This window comes from Ailuropoda melanoleuca, chromosome 13 (assembly GCF_002007445.2).
Source record: "Ailuropoda melanoleuca isolate Jingjing chromosome 13, ASM200744v2, whole genome shotgun sequence".
Taxonomy (NCBI): domain Eukaryota; kingdom Metazoa; phylum Chordata; class Mammalia; order Carnivora; family Ursidae; genus Ailuropoda; species Ailuropoda melanoleuca.
This window is the reverse complement of record NC_048230.1, coordinates 87,668,174-87,681,480: the sequence shown is the minus strand read 5'-3', so window position 1 is coordinate 87,681,480 and position 13,307 is coordinate 87,668,174. Positions and strand designations below refer to the sequence as shown.

At 40.1% G+C, this 13,307-nt stretch overlaps 1 protein-coding gene across 3 annotated transcripts; it reads right to left on the bottom strand.

Annotated features, from left to right (window-relative positions):
* Positions 1–15: 15 nt before the first annotated feature.
* POLR3F (RNA polymerase III subunit F) lies at positions 16–13,250 on the bottom strand. Of its 3 annotated transcripts, XR_002143951.2 has the most exons (11): positions 12,965–13,250; positions 11,559–11,676; positions 8,660–8,727; positions 8,272–8,292; positions 8,076–8,143; positions 6,211–6,323; positions 4,725–4,868; positions 4,403–4,510; positions 3,332–3,523; positions 1,790–2,063; positions 16–980 (listed from the first exon to the last, which is right to left on the bottom strand). XR_002143951.2 is itself a non-coding variant. In XM_011232839.3 (10 exons), the coding sequence occupies exons 1-10, from the start codon at positions 13,024–13,026 to the stop codon at positions 1,986–1,988; spliced, it is 972 nt and encodes a 323-aa protein (XP_011231141.1). In that variant the 5' UTR covers positions 13,027–13,250; the 3' UTR covers positions 16–1,985. The 3 variants fall into 3 exon arrangements, 2 of the variants coding, with proteins under 2 accessions (XP_011231141.1, XP_002925671.1); XM_011232839.3 differs by having other exon boundaries at positions 16–2,063; XM_002925625.4 differs by lacking the exon at positions 8,272–8,292 and having other exon boundaries at positions 16–2,063.
* Positions 13,251–13,307: the final 57 nt, after the last annotated feature.

Genomic DNA, 13,307 nt, shown 5'->3' with positions numbered 1-13,307 from the left:
TCACTCAACTTGTAATTACTTGTTTGACTCATTTATTCAGTTGATCACCGTAAAAATCATGGCTTCATAAAATTTACTCCTCACCAAACTAAGCTCAGAGGAGTTTTATGGAAGAATTCCACATAAACTGTCCATTGAAACCACTGAATCATGGTCTCTCATGATTGACTCCCAATGGATCATTATAAACCAGAACAGAGGGGCCCTAACAGACTCCAGAGAATATTTATTCTCAGGTGACCAAAATACTTAATACTAAATGGAAATCAACTGTAAGGATTAGGACTTTCCTCACAATTTGATTTTTTTGGTGTCAGGAGTCTACAGCTCCATAATTCGTTTTGGTCACAGTTTACTTCTGGTGGGTAAATATCCATTTATATATCAGAGGTGCAGTATTTTTGTCTCTCTTCTCCTTCAGTTAATATTCAGAATGAAAGACATGCTGTCGGAAAAGCATTTAAAGGGTCTCTTTATTCTGGTGAGTCAAAGAACTTTTGTTGTGGCCTCTGATTGTAAGCTTTAAAATCTTTGGCTATCAAGACACAATGCAAAGTCTGTATTTAATACATGAACTGCTTCCTTCTCCCCACCTGTACCTCTCCCCCAAGTTCAGCTTTCTCATTAAATAAGACTAGCGTCTCTGTGACAGGCCAGGTCCCAAGAAGGACAAATAATGTTCTCACTATTCCAGCTCTCACTGGGGGTGGTGTAGTTTCAGGCTCCCAGATTCTTCTCCATCTTCTATACATCCAGTACTTGAAATGATGTCATTGAATTCTATTTCTATAGAGCTGGCTACAGACTCCACCTGGTTCTTCGTTGGTTACTGAGCTGAATTTTATTTTACTGATCCCAGGTATCTCAAAATAACCCTTCTGATGTTTACCACTTGGAGTATCTCCAAACTTGTGTGTGAACTACTGGGCCTCAGTAGCAGCTGGCTTTGAATTCCTTTCCTTTGGTCCCATGCTTTTGGCCTGGACACAGAAATCATTAAGTAGAGCTACAAAGTGAACATACAACAGCTGAGATCCTAAAAAAGCTAACTTCTGTGCAAGAATACACCCAATAACCTAGGATTGAAAGTACTATTAGAACTGAGAACAATTAATAATGGCTTTCTGCTTAGTTTAGACCAATTACACCGTGATTTTGAAGACAGTAAGGAAACAAATCTAAAATAAGAAAAGTGGTACCCTGATCGCAATAAAGTGTGAATGGAGGGCAATGGATTATGGGGGCAATTCTAGCACATAAAGCAGTTGAGCCACAGAGTGAAACTTGGAAGACTGACAAAGAGGGACCAGTGAAAACAGTCTCTCTAGGATGAGAATAATCACATTTATGCACTGAAAACATCCTTGACAATACTCATCATTTGCATCTGAGGTAAGTACAAAGGCATAATCCTCTGAAAGAATATTTCTGACGTAAAAAGGAATGAATAGTGTGTGGAAAGGGATGTTCCGCTCTCTCCCCCACTCATGCCTCTAGGTGCTATTCCTGCCTCACCGCTTTTGATTCCTTCTCAAAGAAACCACTGAGAAAAGAGAAAACAGAAATGGCAATAGTGAACCAGATATAAAATTTTCCAATGAAGACCTTAATAAATAACTTTAAAAATGGGCATTTTTAAACTTTAGTCATTATCGTAGTATATGGCAAATACGGATTTGTTGGCTTCTTTTTCTGTGAACCATCAAAGTGTTGAAAGCTTCAGAAGGTGGTCTTCTGGAAGTTCAAAGTATTTTATTTATTGAAGAATGGATTTCACTATTAACCTTACCTTCTTCATATTCTGTTGGCTACTCTACCAATATAAATTTAGTCTTCATAGGTAAAAAAATACTTTTTAATAGCAGCAGTCTATCCATTATTGTGAGGTTTGCTTTCAAGGGAATTTGATGTTCCATCATGAGTTAAATTATTTGCTCCCAAAGTAATTTCATTTGCAAAATGTCAGTAAAGTTCCTAGTTCTCTCTTAAAATTCGAGCCACTCTGTCATATAAATACAGTTAGATGGTGAAATCTCACCACCTTCATGGCAGTCGTCAAAAACCTTTAAAAAAGAAAAAAGTTTACAATCAAATGAGAGTTTTAAAATCATTACATTATAAGTCTTAAATGTCACCTACAATTAAAATTTCTATTAACAAAGTATCCAAGACCCAACCATTTTTTAAAGCAATATTAAAAATAAAATTTTTGGGGTGCTATGTGGCTCAGTTGGTTAAGTGTCTGCCTTCGGCTCAGGTCATGATCTCAGGGTGCTGGGATCAAGTCCCATGTCAGGTTCCCTGCTCAGTGGGGAGTCTGCTTCTCCCTCTGCCCCTCACCACTGCTCGTTCTCTCTCTCCCTCTCTCAAATAAATAAAATCTTTTAAAAAAAATAAAGTCTGTTTAAAAATAAAATTTTCAAAGTGAAAGAGACCAGGGCTGTATTTAAGAACATGCTATAATAGGACCTGCTGTGTGATTATAAAGTTAGTGAATGAGAGACCTTTCACGGTAGCACTAAGATGATCTGTTCATCTGCCCACTGGGCCAAAGGCTATCAGCAGGTTAACAGGAATACAGGAAAGCAGATCTATATATAGTTTCACTATCCAAATGTTTCATGCTAGTTACATTCCTTTGTGTGAAGGGTGTTAAATAGAATTCCTAATATGCTTGCTGTTTTTTCTAGGACTTGAAACCAGCATACAGAGAGCTTAGGCATATAGACAAGGGCCGGTATAATGAAATAAAACCTATACCAGCAGCCCAAGAATATAAATGCCCCGAGGGCAGGGGCAATGCCTGCAGCACGTAGGTGGCATGCGCGACCTATGTGGGACCGGATGAATGAAGAGTGCTGGGGCGCGCTGCACGGGAAAGAACATGTCTGGGTTTGCATCCTGGTTGTTACTTCTAAGCTGTAGCTTTTACAGCTTCCTTAGCTTCCTGCTTATGCGGAAATAAAACCACTAGCTCCAAGACACAGAGTAGGATTAAATGAGACCATGTAAATCTTCAAAATGCCTGGCCTGTGATGGGTTCTCAACAAATCTCATCTCCCTCCCTACTTAGGCTAAATGATCAGCCCTTGTTAAAAATTGTCCATTTTAGAGCCAAAAGTAGAAAACAAATTTCCCTAACCTGGTTATTCTAAAAGAGAATGTAAAGCAATGACTTGTTCATCAAGGGCCCGTCATCAAGGTTACATGGAGGTTTGAGCCATTGTTGGTCAACCCTGAGAGTCAGAAAACTGTGGTGTGCTTGCTGGTTAGTTAGGGGGCATTTGCACTTGGTGGCAGTCAGGTATGAAGTGAAGTCACTTTAACTCACCGGACAGAGTCCACACGGGGCCCGGACCAAACCTGTGGGTGGGATGATTGGATTGACTGCTCTGTACAGTTTCATGTGTCCATCTACACTGCCAACTGTGCCTTCTTTTGCAGCAATGATAGTCATCTCCACTTTCCCATCATAAATGAGTGTATTTAAGATCGTTTCAATGTCCTCCATGGACAACTCTACCTGAAAAGGGGATGCATTAGGAAGGACACAAAAAGCACAAGAAGACATCCTTTTGGATAGTCTTTCAACAGTAAAGGGTCTGTAATTCCTCGGTGAAATGGGGAAGCACTATGCTGGTGGTTCATTAAAAGCCGGGGTTGACAACAGCCCAGGTTAGCACGAACAACTGAAATGCTAAGGTCAGACCTCTAACCTCATGCTGAATTTGACACTTCCGATTTGTCCACCCTCTTCTGTAAAATTTGGAAGTCTTATAAAGTAACATTTTGGGGGCAAGAATTTGATGGGGATTTACAAAATGTTTGAACAGAAAGTTACTTTAGACATCAAATAGTCAAAATTCCTACTTCTTTATAAATGAGAGATCTGGGGTCCAAGAAATGCAAATGACTTGTCCAAGTGGCCACTTCGGTTTCTTCTGATTATGAAAAGCACCCAGCACTGTGTCTTTATGTATAGGTCTTCAAAAACATACGCTGACAACACCACTCACGTCTTACAAGGGGGACACAATACCAATAAATGACAACTGATGTGATGACTGATGTTTGGCATCCACATTGAAAGGTCCCTGAGAAAGTCAAGACCTTGTCAATAGACTTTTGCATTTTGCTACTGCAATGCACTGCCAGGCCTCTACTCTGGGGCTCTATATCCCAAGCTACGTACGTACAGATCACATAGTGCCTGATGGCCTGACAGTCGCCTTTGTCTAAATGGCTCAGGACAGTGCTTTCTCAAAGCGGGTTCTGCAGAATGTTCATGGGTATCACCTGAAAAAAGAGTCTGGGTACAATGTTTAGACTACATAGTGAGCTATATCCCAATGATGAAGAGTAACCTTTAAAAAATAAGATGAAAATTAAAAACCGCTCTCACCTTACTGATCCCCAATTCACAGATGTACTTCCACACTTCATGTGATGAGGCAAATGAACTATTTCTTTGTATCATTGGATTCTGTTTGCTTTCTCGTGCTGTTTCTGCCTGTAAGGGTAGAAACATAAATTTCAGCAAGAACACTGGTGTTTTCTGAATACAATTATATGGTGTGAAATCAACAGCAGAATATATTAAGTAAAAATTACCGAATTGAATATTTTCAAGTCCTATAAAATATGATATACAAGATTAAACATTCTTTATGAAGCGACTTTAAAAAAAAAAGATCTGCAGTGATGCTTCCTCAATTATGCCTCACCTTGGTTTGTAGGAATTTAAAACACTGTTGGTTAAGCACCTCTACAAATTCTGATTCAAAATCCTGGTCACTGTACCAGGCTCCACCAGTCACAGACCGGTCCGGTTGCAGGTTATAGAGCATATATACTTTCTTTTTTGAGGCCTAGGGAAAAAACGCACAGCAGATGTGGTTATAAGATAACCAAGTCCTCCAGGGGTGCTTGGGTGGCTCAGCTGGTTAAGCATCTGACTCTTGATCTCAGCTCAGGTCATGAATTCAGGGTCATGAGATCGAGCCCCTGGCTTGTGCCCACATACTCTCTATACATCAATCAATTGATTAATTAATCTTGGGGGGGCAAATAAAGATAACCAAGTCTTCCAAAACTGAGATTTAAAAAAACGCTCAAAACTCTTTTTTTTTTTTTTGAGCCAGGGGTGGGGGAGGGGCAGGGAGAGACTCTTAAGCAGGTTCTACACCAAGCACGGAACTGATGCAGGGCTCGACCTCACAACCCTGAGATCACAACCTGAGCTGAGATCAAGAGTCGGATGCTTACCTGACTGAGCCACCCAGGCGCCCTTCAGAACTTTATATTTTAGAGCAGTTTTAAATTTATACAATTATTGTAAAGATGGTACATTTACCTTGTGCTCAGTTTCCCCTCTTAACATCTTACATCAGTAGGGTGCATTTATTACAATTAATGAACCAATATTGATACATCATTATTAACTAAAGTCTTCACTTCATTGAGGTTTCCTTAGTTTTTCCCTAAGATCCTTTTTCTGGTCCAAGGACCTATTGAAGATACTGCATTACATTTACACATCATGTTTCCTTGGCAAATTCTCAGATTTTCCTTGCTTTTGATAACTTGCCAGTTCTGAGAATTACTGGTCCAGTATTCTATAGGACATCCCTTGACTGGGATCTGTCTGATGTTTTTCTCATGACTAGAATAGGAGAAAGGCCATGGAGGAAAAGTGCCCTTCTCATCACATCCTGTCAAGGGCACTTGATCGTCATGGGTGGGGATGGGATGAGGAGGAGGAGAAACGCCATGTCCTGGAATGGACGCTCTACCAGGGCAGAGATCTTTCTCTGACTTGTTCACTAATGTAGCCCAAACACCCACAATGTGCCTGGCACAGAGCAAACACATGATAGGTATTTGTTGAATGAGTCATCTAATATGCTAGGATGAAGTAAGTTATCTTACATGCTGAAAAACAAGGAAAAATGTTCATGATTCCAAAAGTTCCTTACTGAAGAGTATATTAGTTTTAGCTTTTCAAGTGGGTGAGACACACAGAGTTAATTAGGCAGTGATAAATCTAAGCAACATCTCCAAACCAATCCAATATGAGCTAAATTTTTAAAAATCTTTTTGATTAGTAGTTTTAAATCATGACATAGCTCAATGTACAATAAGATCTTGAAACATACTTGGAGCAAAACACACACAGCGGACCCTTGGGGGAAGGAAAGAGAAAATACTCACTGCCACAGACTTAACAGCTTTGATAAGCTTTTTACTTTCCAAATTCTTTAGAATTTTGTTAATTTCTGTTAATGGCAAGTTACTTTTGTATCGGATATCTCTGCTCCATATTCCTGTAAGAAAATAAAGTAAAATGAGTTCAACACCATCCTATGGTGTTGTGTTTACACACCTACTTTGTGTTTACAGTCCTACTGCTTATATCGCAGGTCAAAACTAGCAAAATATGTAAATATGTATACATACCTAGGGCATAGCTATAGCAAAAACAGTGACTTAGAGGTAAGGACCTCAGATAACAACAAAAGTATACAAAATGGTAAGTTATGTGCTCTATCTTCTAACCAGAAATTTCTTGGAATCCTAGTGTGGCACCTTTTTAAAAATATGAAAAAGATACTTTTTAATGGAAGAAAAATCTTGAATGTTACTGAATTAACTTACATTGTCTCTTCCATCCCCTCCTACACCCCAACTTGTTTCGTATTATTTTTACTTTAGATTGTATTTAGATTATAACTTAAGTTTGGCCCAAGGTCAGCTGCCACTGTCAACGGACAGCAAAAAAAAACTCTTTATGTAAGCATCTGCGTACAAGTATACCCATTATTTATACCCTATGTTTAGGAGATGAAACTGGGTGGCTCAGTCGGTTAGGCGTCTGCCTTCAGCTCAGGTCATGATCCCAGGGTCATGGGATCGAGTCCCACATCAGGCTCCCTGCTCAGTGAGGAGCCTGCTTCTCCCTCTCCCTCTGCCTGTCTGCCTTTCTCTCTCACTGTCAAATAAATAAATAAAATCTTTAAAAAAAAAAGAAAAGAAAAGAAAAATGGAAGATTGTGGTTCTCACAACCACTGAAAGCCCGGTGCAGGAAGCTAGGGTTTCTCTTTCAAAAAAGGGTTGTATGTGGAATTTTAAATTAAACATATTACCTTATTTTCTTCCCAGCACAGAGGCATAATGAGACAGGAAAAATTTTTTGAAAAAAATAGAGAATGGTTTTTGTCCTATGTCTATTTTTTAAAATATTAAACTCCTAATAATATAAGAATGATATGATTTCAAATTATATCATTGTTGACACATTGTTGAAACTAATATCAGGGACTCAAATAGATCCTAAGTTGTAATAATAGCTATTTAGATATAGTTCTGAAAGAGGGATCCAGCTGCTGAGGGGCCTCTATCAGGATACTGCCACATTGCACTGGACATCACTCTGGTTTTTGCAAAAACCAGAGAGATGGTATTATCCACAATTTACAGATAAGATGAAGAAATGAAGGCCCCCAAAGTTTAGAAAGTGAGGATTGAAAAAAAAAAAAAAACCCTTAAGTTTTAATGATTTATTTTGAATCAATAGTACATTCCCATGGTTCAGAATTCAGAAGTTTCTTTCCATCCTGACCCATGGTCATTTAATTCCTGCCTCCCTTGAGATAACAGCAGCGACATCACACCTGGGTGTCCTTCAAGGATATGCATGTTACATATTTCTATTTCCTCTTCTTTTAACATACATGGCAGCATTCTCTCTATGTGGATCTGTACCCTGCGAAGCCAGAGCTCAGTCCCTATTTCTGGTCCTAAAGACAATGAATGGTTTTTTCTTTTCTTTTCTTTTTTTTTTTTTTTAAAGATTTTATTTTTATTTTATTCGACAGAGATAGAGACAGCCAGTGAGAGAGGGAACACAAGCAGGGGGAGTGGGAGAGGAAGAAGCAGGCTCATAGCAGAGGAGCCTGATGTGGGGCTCGATCCCATAACGCCGGGATCACGCCCTGAGCCGAAGGCAGACGCTTAACCGCTGTGCCACCCAGGCGCCCCTGAATGGTTTTTTCTGTTTCTTCCTTCACATGCTTACCTTTATTTCCTGCATCCTCTATGATTTGATATACTAGTTTTTCTTGGTTATCTGATCCTTTCATTTTACTGCAGGGGAATAAAGTAGAATTAAAAAGGCAAAGAGATACAGGATAATCTAATAATCTACATAACTACTTTAATGAATTAGCAGACAAGGTCATCACATTGACTTATTTACCAAAATAAGGGCTTACCTTAAAAAGAATGAGACAGGGCTGTATGTACCAGAATGAAAAGATGTCCAAGATATAGTAAGTGAAAAAAACAAGTTGCAAAACAGTATGGATAGCATGATCCCATTTTTGTTAAAAAAAAAAAAAAGAAAAAAAAGAAAAGAGATTATATATATAGTATATAAATATATAATCACTTCTATATATTTATATATATACCTAGAAGAAAGGACATATACCAAATTATTAAGAGCAGTTATCTCTGAGAAATGGAACTCATGGTAAGAGGTGGGGATGGTATGCAGGACAGGTTTACATTATGCAATTCTATATTGACATTTTCCCCCCAAAACATATATTACATTTGTAATAATGAAAATTTCTTAAAATAAAAAAAACTGGGGCTTACCCAGCATTCTGAGAATCCTTTATTCTATACAGAAGTCCTGTATTGCTCCTTAAGAGATCCAATTGACCCTAAAGTTTGTTTTGTTTTTTATAGAAAATAACAATGAATTATTTTGGAAGTATTTCAAATCAATCACAAATGTTAACATATTCTTTACAATTTTACACAAACCAATATATCCTACCCTGCAGTTATTTGTTAATTCCTCACTTGAGACTTAGGTTTTTGCCTACATATCACACGTAACGTATTTCTGAAAACACAGCTCTTTAGTTCGTCATTTTCCAAAATATAAATACCTAACAGTTTCCTATATGCTATATTCAGGCTTGGTTATATGACCAATGCATAATGAATTCTGAACAAACAGCTTTAGAATAATAAATAAAAATCCATATTCAAATTCAAATAAATTCACTAAGTATATCAAATATAAACATAAAAATGAAAATATAATTTATATAAAAAGTTCAAATAGAGACTAACATGCATAAATATTCTGTAACATGACGATTAAATAAACTTTGTGGTATTAATAGTAACATTTACTGATTTGTGTGATTTCTATTGCATTACATGACAGGCAGAAAGGTCAAGCAATGAATAAAAAATGTAAGTTTTGGTTTTACATAACAAACCCAAAGTAAAGTAAAGCTTGTCTGATGTGCTTTTGAAATTCCTTGGGTCTGAACTCAGAAGCACTCAGGTGGCCGTACCACTGGGCTTCTGGCAGTTTGGGGAACGCATGATTGAGAGGCCCCATTCCTGTGCATTAAAACTGGGATGACATATGACTTGGAAACAGGTTTACATATGGATGACGAGCAATAACCTCCCTCCCCGGACCCCAGTAAGTAGCAAAATTGAACCACAAAGTTCATTTGAAGGTTTAGTTCAGCCTATAAATGTTTACTGAACACCCATACTGAGATATATGTTTGGGGGGGCCAAACATGATTTCTAAGAGAATCACACAGGTAATTTCAACTATCTGGTTGGCATTAACATAGAGGTAACCAAAGGGTGGAACGGGTGCTCAGAGCAGCAGCTTTGGCCCAACCTGGGGGTTCGGGAAGGCTTTCTGGGAGAAAGAAAGCAGAGCTGAGTCTTGAAGGATAATGAGGAGTTAGTCTGGGAAGAAAGGGAAGAAGGGTGTTCTAACCAGTGAAGACAAAGGACCTGAGGCATGAGGTGGCAGGGAACCAAAAACAATACATTCCCCTGAAACCTAACTTTGGAGGCAGATAGCGGCTCAGTGTGGGAAAGCCTCGAGGTTGGACTTGAATCTCTAGTGCTGAGAGGATTCTGGGTCAGAAGTGACTTGGTCAGATTGGTGTTTAAGATGATTAGGCTGGCTCCTCTGAGGCAGACAGAGCCAGGAGAGCCAGCTAGAATGCAGTGTAATAGTCCAGGAAAAAGCCAAGTCCTGAACACACACAGGGGTAGCAGGAATGGAAACGAGGGGGCAAATCTGAGAGCTGTTTAAGAACTAAAATCAGCAACACTTTGTGATTTACTAATACTTATTCCCCTAAAATTCATCATAGCTCCACCACTGCTTATATCCTCTAGACAACAGGAATGGCAGTAGATGGGGCTGCAGAGGTGGAGAAAGAGAGGGGGAGATACGAAGATGATTTTCAGACAGAAAGCAAAGGGCTGAAAGGGTAGTCAGAGGACAAAAACAGTTTCTTGTGCCACGACCTCCAGCATCCCTTCCACCATCCCTCCTGGAGGCAAGTCCTTCACCAAGGTGAACTGATTAGAAATCACAAACAGTACTAAAACAGAGGTCAGCAATCTGGCCCACTGCTTGTTTTTATAAATAAAGTTTTACTGGAATGCAGCCATGCTCATTTGTGTATGTATGATCCAAGGCCACTTTCCTGCACAGTGCAGTACTTATGACAGAAACCACGTGGCCTGCAAAGCCTAAAATACGTACTACCTGGCACTTTATAGAAAAGGTTTTCCAGCCATTGAGCTAGAAGGTTGAAGGGAGTAGTTTAACAGAAAGTTCACCTGTCCTCAAATTTCCACGAGACTTTAGTGTAGAAATCTTTTACCCAGTTTCTACTATGACCAAACTGAAATGCTTTCAAGACAGGGGAATTTTGATACAGGGGAAATGAAAGGAGAAATAGGTAGACTTAGAGGATGGGGTGCCACAAGGTGGGGTGTTTTTGGACAGTGGAGGAGAATGACATTAAGGCCCCAGGACAAGAGAAGAGGGAAAAGCAGGTAGAAGGCTTCACTGAAAAACCCCACTGTAGTGTTACTGGAGTCATTCCTGCCTCCTGAAACACTCAGAGTGAAATTGTGGAGAGTGAAACCCTAATGAACTGGCTCTGTGACAGCTGTCAGAGGGCATATTTCACAGGCAATGGTCCAACACCGGCAGCAGGAAGTAAACAGAAGGTGAGAGCAGACTAGTCCCATGTGCCCTGTGTACATGATGACAATTAGGTTAACAAATACAACGGTTAAAACAAAATACATTTATTTCATTCATTTTTTTTAAATTTATTTATTTATTTGAGAGAGAGGAGAGAAGCACATGGGGGAGGGGGGCAGAGGGAGAGGGACAGAGAAAAACTCAGGCAGACTCTCTGCTGAGCATAGAGCCCACATGGGTCTTGATCCCACAACCCAGAGATCACGACCTGAGCAGAAACCAAGAGTCAGATGCTTAGCTGACTGCACCACACAGGTGCGCCTCATTCATCTTGTAAAATGATGTGTAATTATTTCTTCTTTCCTCAGTTCAGGCAGTCTGAGCCATTTCTTGGCTTGGAATCTTACCCTAAGACATTTTCAAATGGTTTCACAACTACATACTAGGAAGTAATGACAATCATAGCACATTAATGATTATATGAACTAGTTGAATTTGCCTTACCATGGACAGCAGTCTATTGATGGCCACTGCCCGCTGCTGGGCTTCTATATGAGGCATTTCATTCTGAATTACTTGGTCTGTGATTCCATGAGGGAACTGGTGACATAATTCTATAATCCTAGGAACAAATGCAATAATGATATTATTCATGTTTTTACCTATTTCAAGAGGCAGAGGGAGGAATACAAGCAGAATAGTTTGAAATTGTGCCTTTATTCACATTTGGCAGATAATCTGTATTTTGTTTGTTTGTTTTGTTTTATTTTTTAGGGGGGGGTAAGGGGGGAAGGGCAGAGGGCAAGGGAGAGAGAGAATCCTAAGCAGGATCCATGCCCAGCATGGAGCCCAATGTGGGGCTCGACATCACAACCCTGAGATCATGATCTGAGCTGAAATCAAGAGTTGGACGCTTAACCTACTGAACCACCCAAGTGCCCCATGCTAAAATCAGATAATCTGGGTTTCTATGATGGTTCTGTATCAAGGCATGTTAGAAATCGAGCAAGATAAAGTACATGTTTACATTATTAGTATTTAAAGAGGAATGTTTCTTTTTCTCACTAATATGAATCTTAAATTAGAACAAAAGTCAAATGAAAATAGAAAAAATATTAAAGCTGAGGCTTCAATGTTCTCAGATGGGATAAGTACGACAAAATTAATATTCAGTTCGTTGGGCAGCCATAAGTCTGCAAGGAGGAGGCAAATCAGACACATCTGGTAGGAAGGCAAAATTTGTTATGACAAGCCACCATAACTGGTGCTTGCTTTTGGAATTATCTCTACCAAACAAAAATAAGCCCAAATATCCACTTTGTCATAGGATCTTCACACGTGTTTTCGTAAGTTTGAGAAAGTCAAGGTCTTTTAAAACTATGTGATAACCTAAAAGTAGCAGTGCACGGATAGTGAATATAAAATTAGGAGAGGCTTTAGGTGACCTAAAATCTTGACTTAAATACTGCACGGAAACCATTTGGCTTAATGTTTCTTCAAAAATCACAAACTGCACCCTAACTTCGCCCAAATGTTCTGTCGTGGGAATTCCCTTAGGGACAGGAGCGATCCTGGATCAGAACAAGCAGCTACAAGTACTACGGGGAAAACGCCGAATCCTTTCTGGGCGTAGATCACCTTAATGCAGGAAGGAAACACATCATCACAACTTTCCGAACTGCGCTGGGGGCAAGGGGAGATACAGAAAGTTACAAACTGTCAAACTCGCTCGGAACTTTTTTAAGAAATCTGCGTTCCAGGGATGAGAAAGGGGTTCCAAATTTCCAATCCCCTTCCTGCGGGCGCCGGTATCTACCGAGGGTCCCGGGAGAAAGGGTCCGGTTGCCCAAGCGACCGGCCGCCTGCAGGGGCTCCAGAGCCGTGAAGCGAGCCTCACTCACTGGTTTTACCTGTTTTCTATTTCGACCGGATCCGCGTCGGGCGGCTGCACTTTCACTTTCACCTCAGCCATGACTGCGCAGTTCCCAGCCCCTGGTAAGGGGAGAGACGCTCGGGGTCGCCAGGTACCCAGTCGGGGAACCGAGGAACCCGAGAAAAAGGGAAAAACGGCGCCCGGCTTCGGCAAGGGGCCTTTTTCCTCGTGTCGCAGCCGGTCCTTACTTGTTCTGTCGGCTTGAGGTGTCCAAGGCACGCCTGATCCGCCTCACTCGCCCGCTCCGCTACATCTTCTTCTTGTTTTTCAGAATGTCAATGCCCGTTGGACGAACGAGCCTGCTTCCCTCACTCTGAGTT

Bases quoted from the DNA above. Each gene is read 5' to 3' on its own strand.
- POLR3F (XM_011232839.3), bottom strand. From the start codon at position 13,026: ATGGCTGAGGTGAAAGTGAAAGTGCAGCCGCCCGACGCGGATCCGGTC. The intron at 8,728-11,558 runs GTAAGGCAAATT...AACAAACTTTAG, and splicing joins TCAATAGACTGCTGTCCATG to GGTCAATTGGATCTCTTAAG. The intron at 6,324-8,075 runs GTAAGCATGTGA...ATTTTCTTACAG, and splicing joins AGAGGATGCAGGAAATAAAG to GAATATGGAGCAGAGATATC.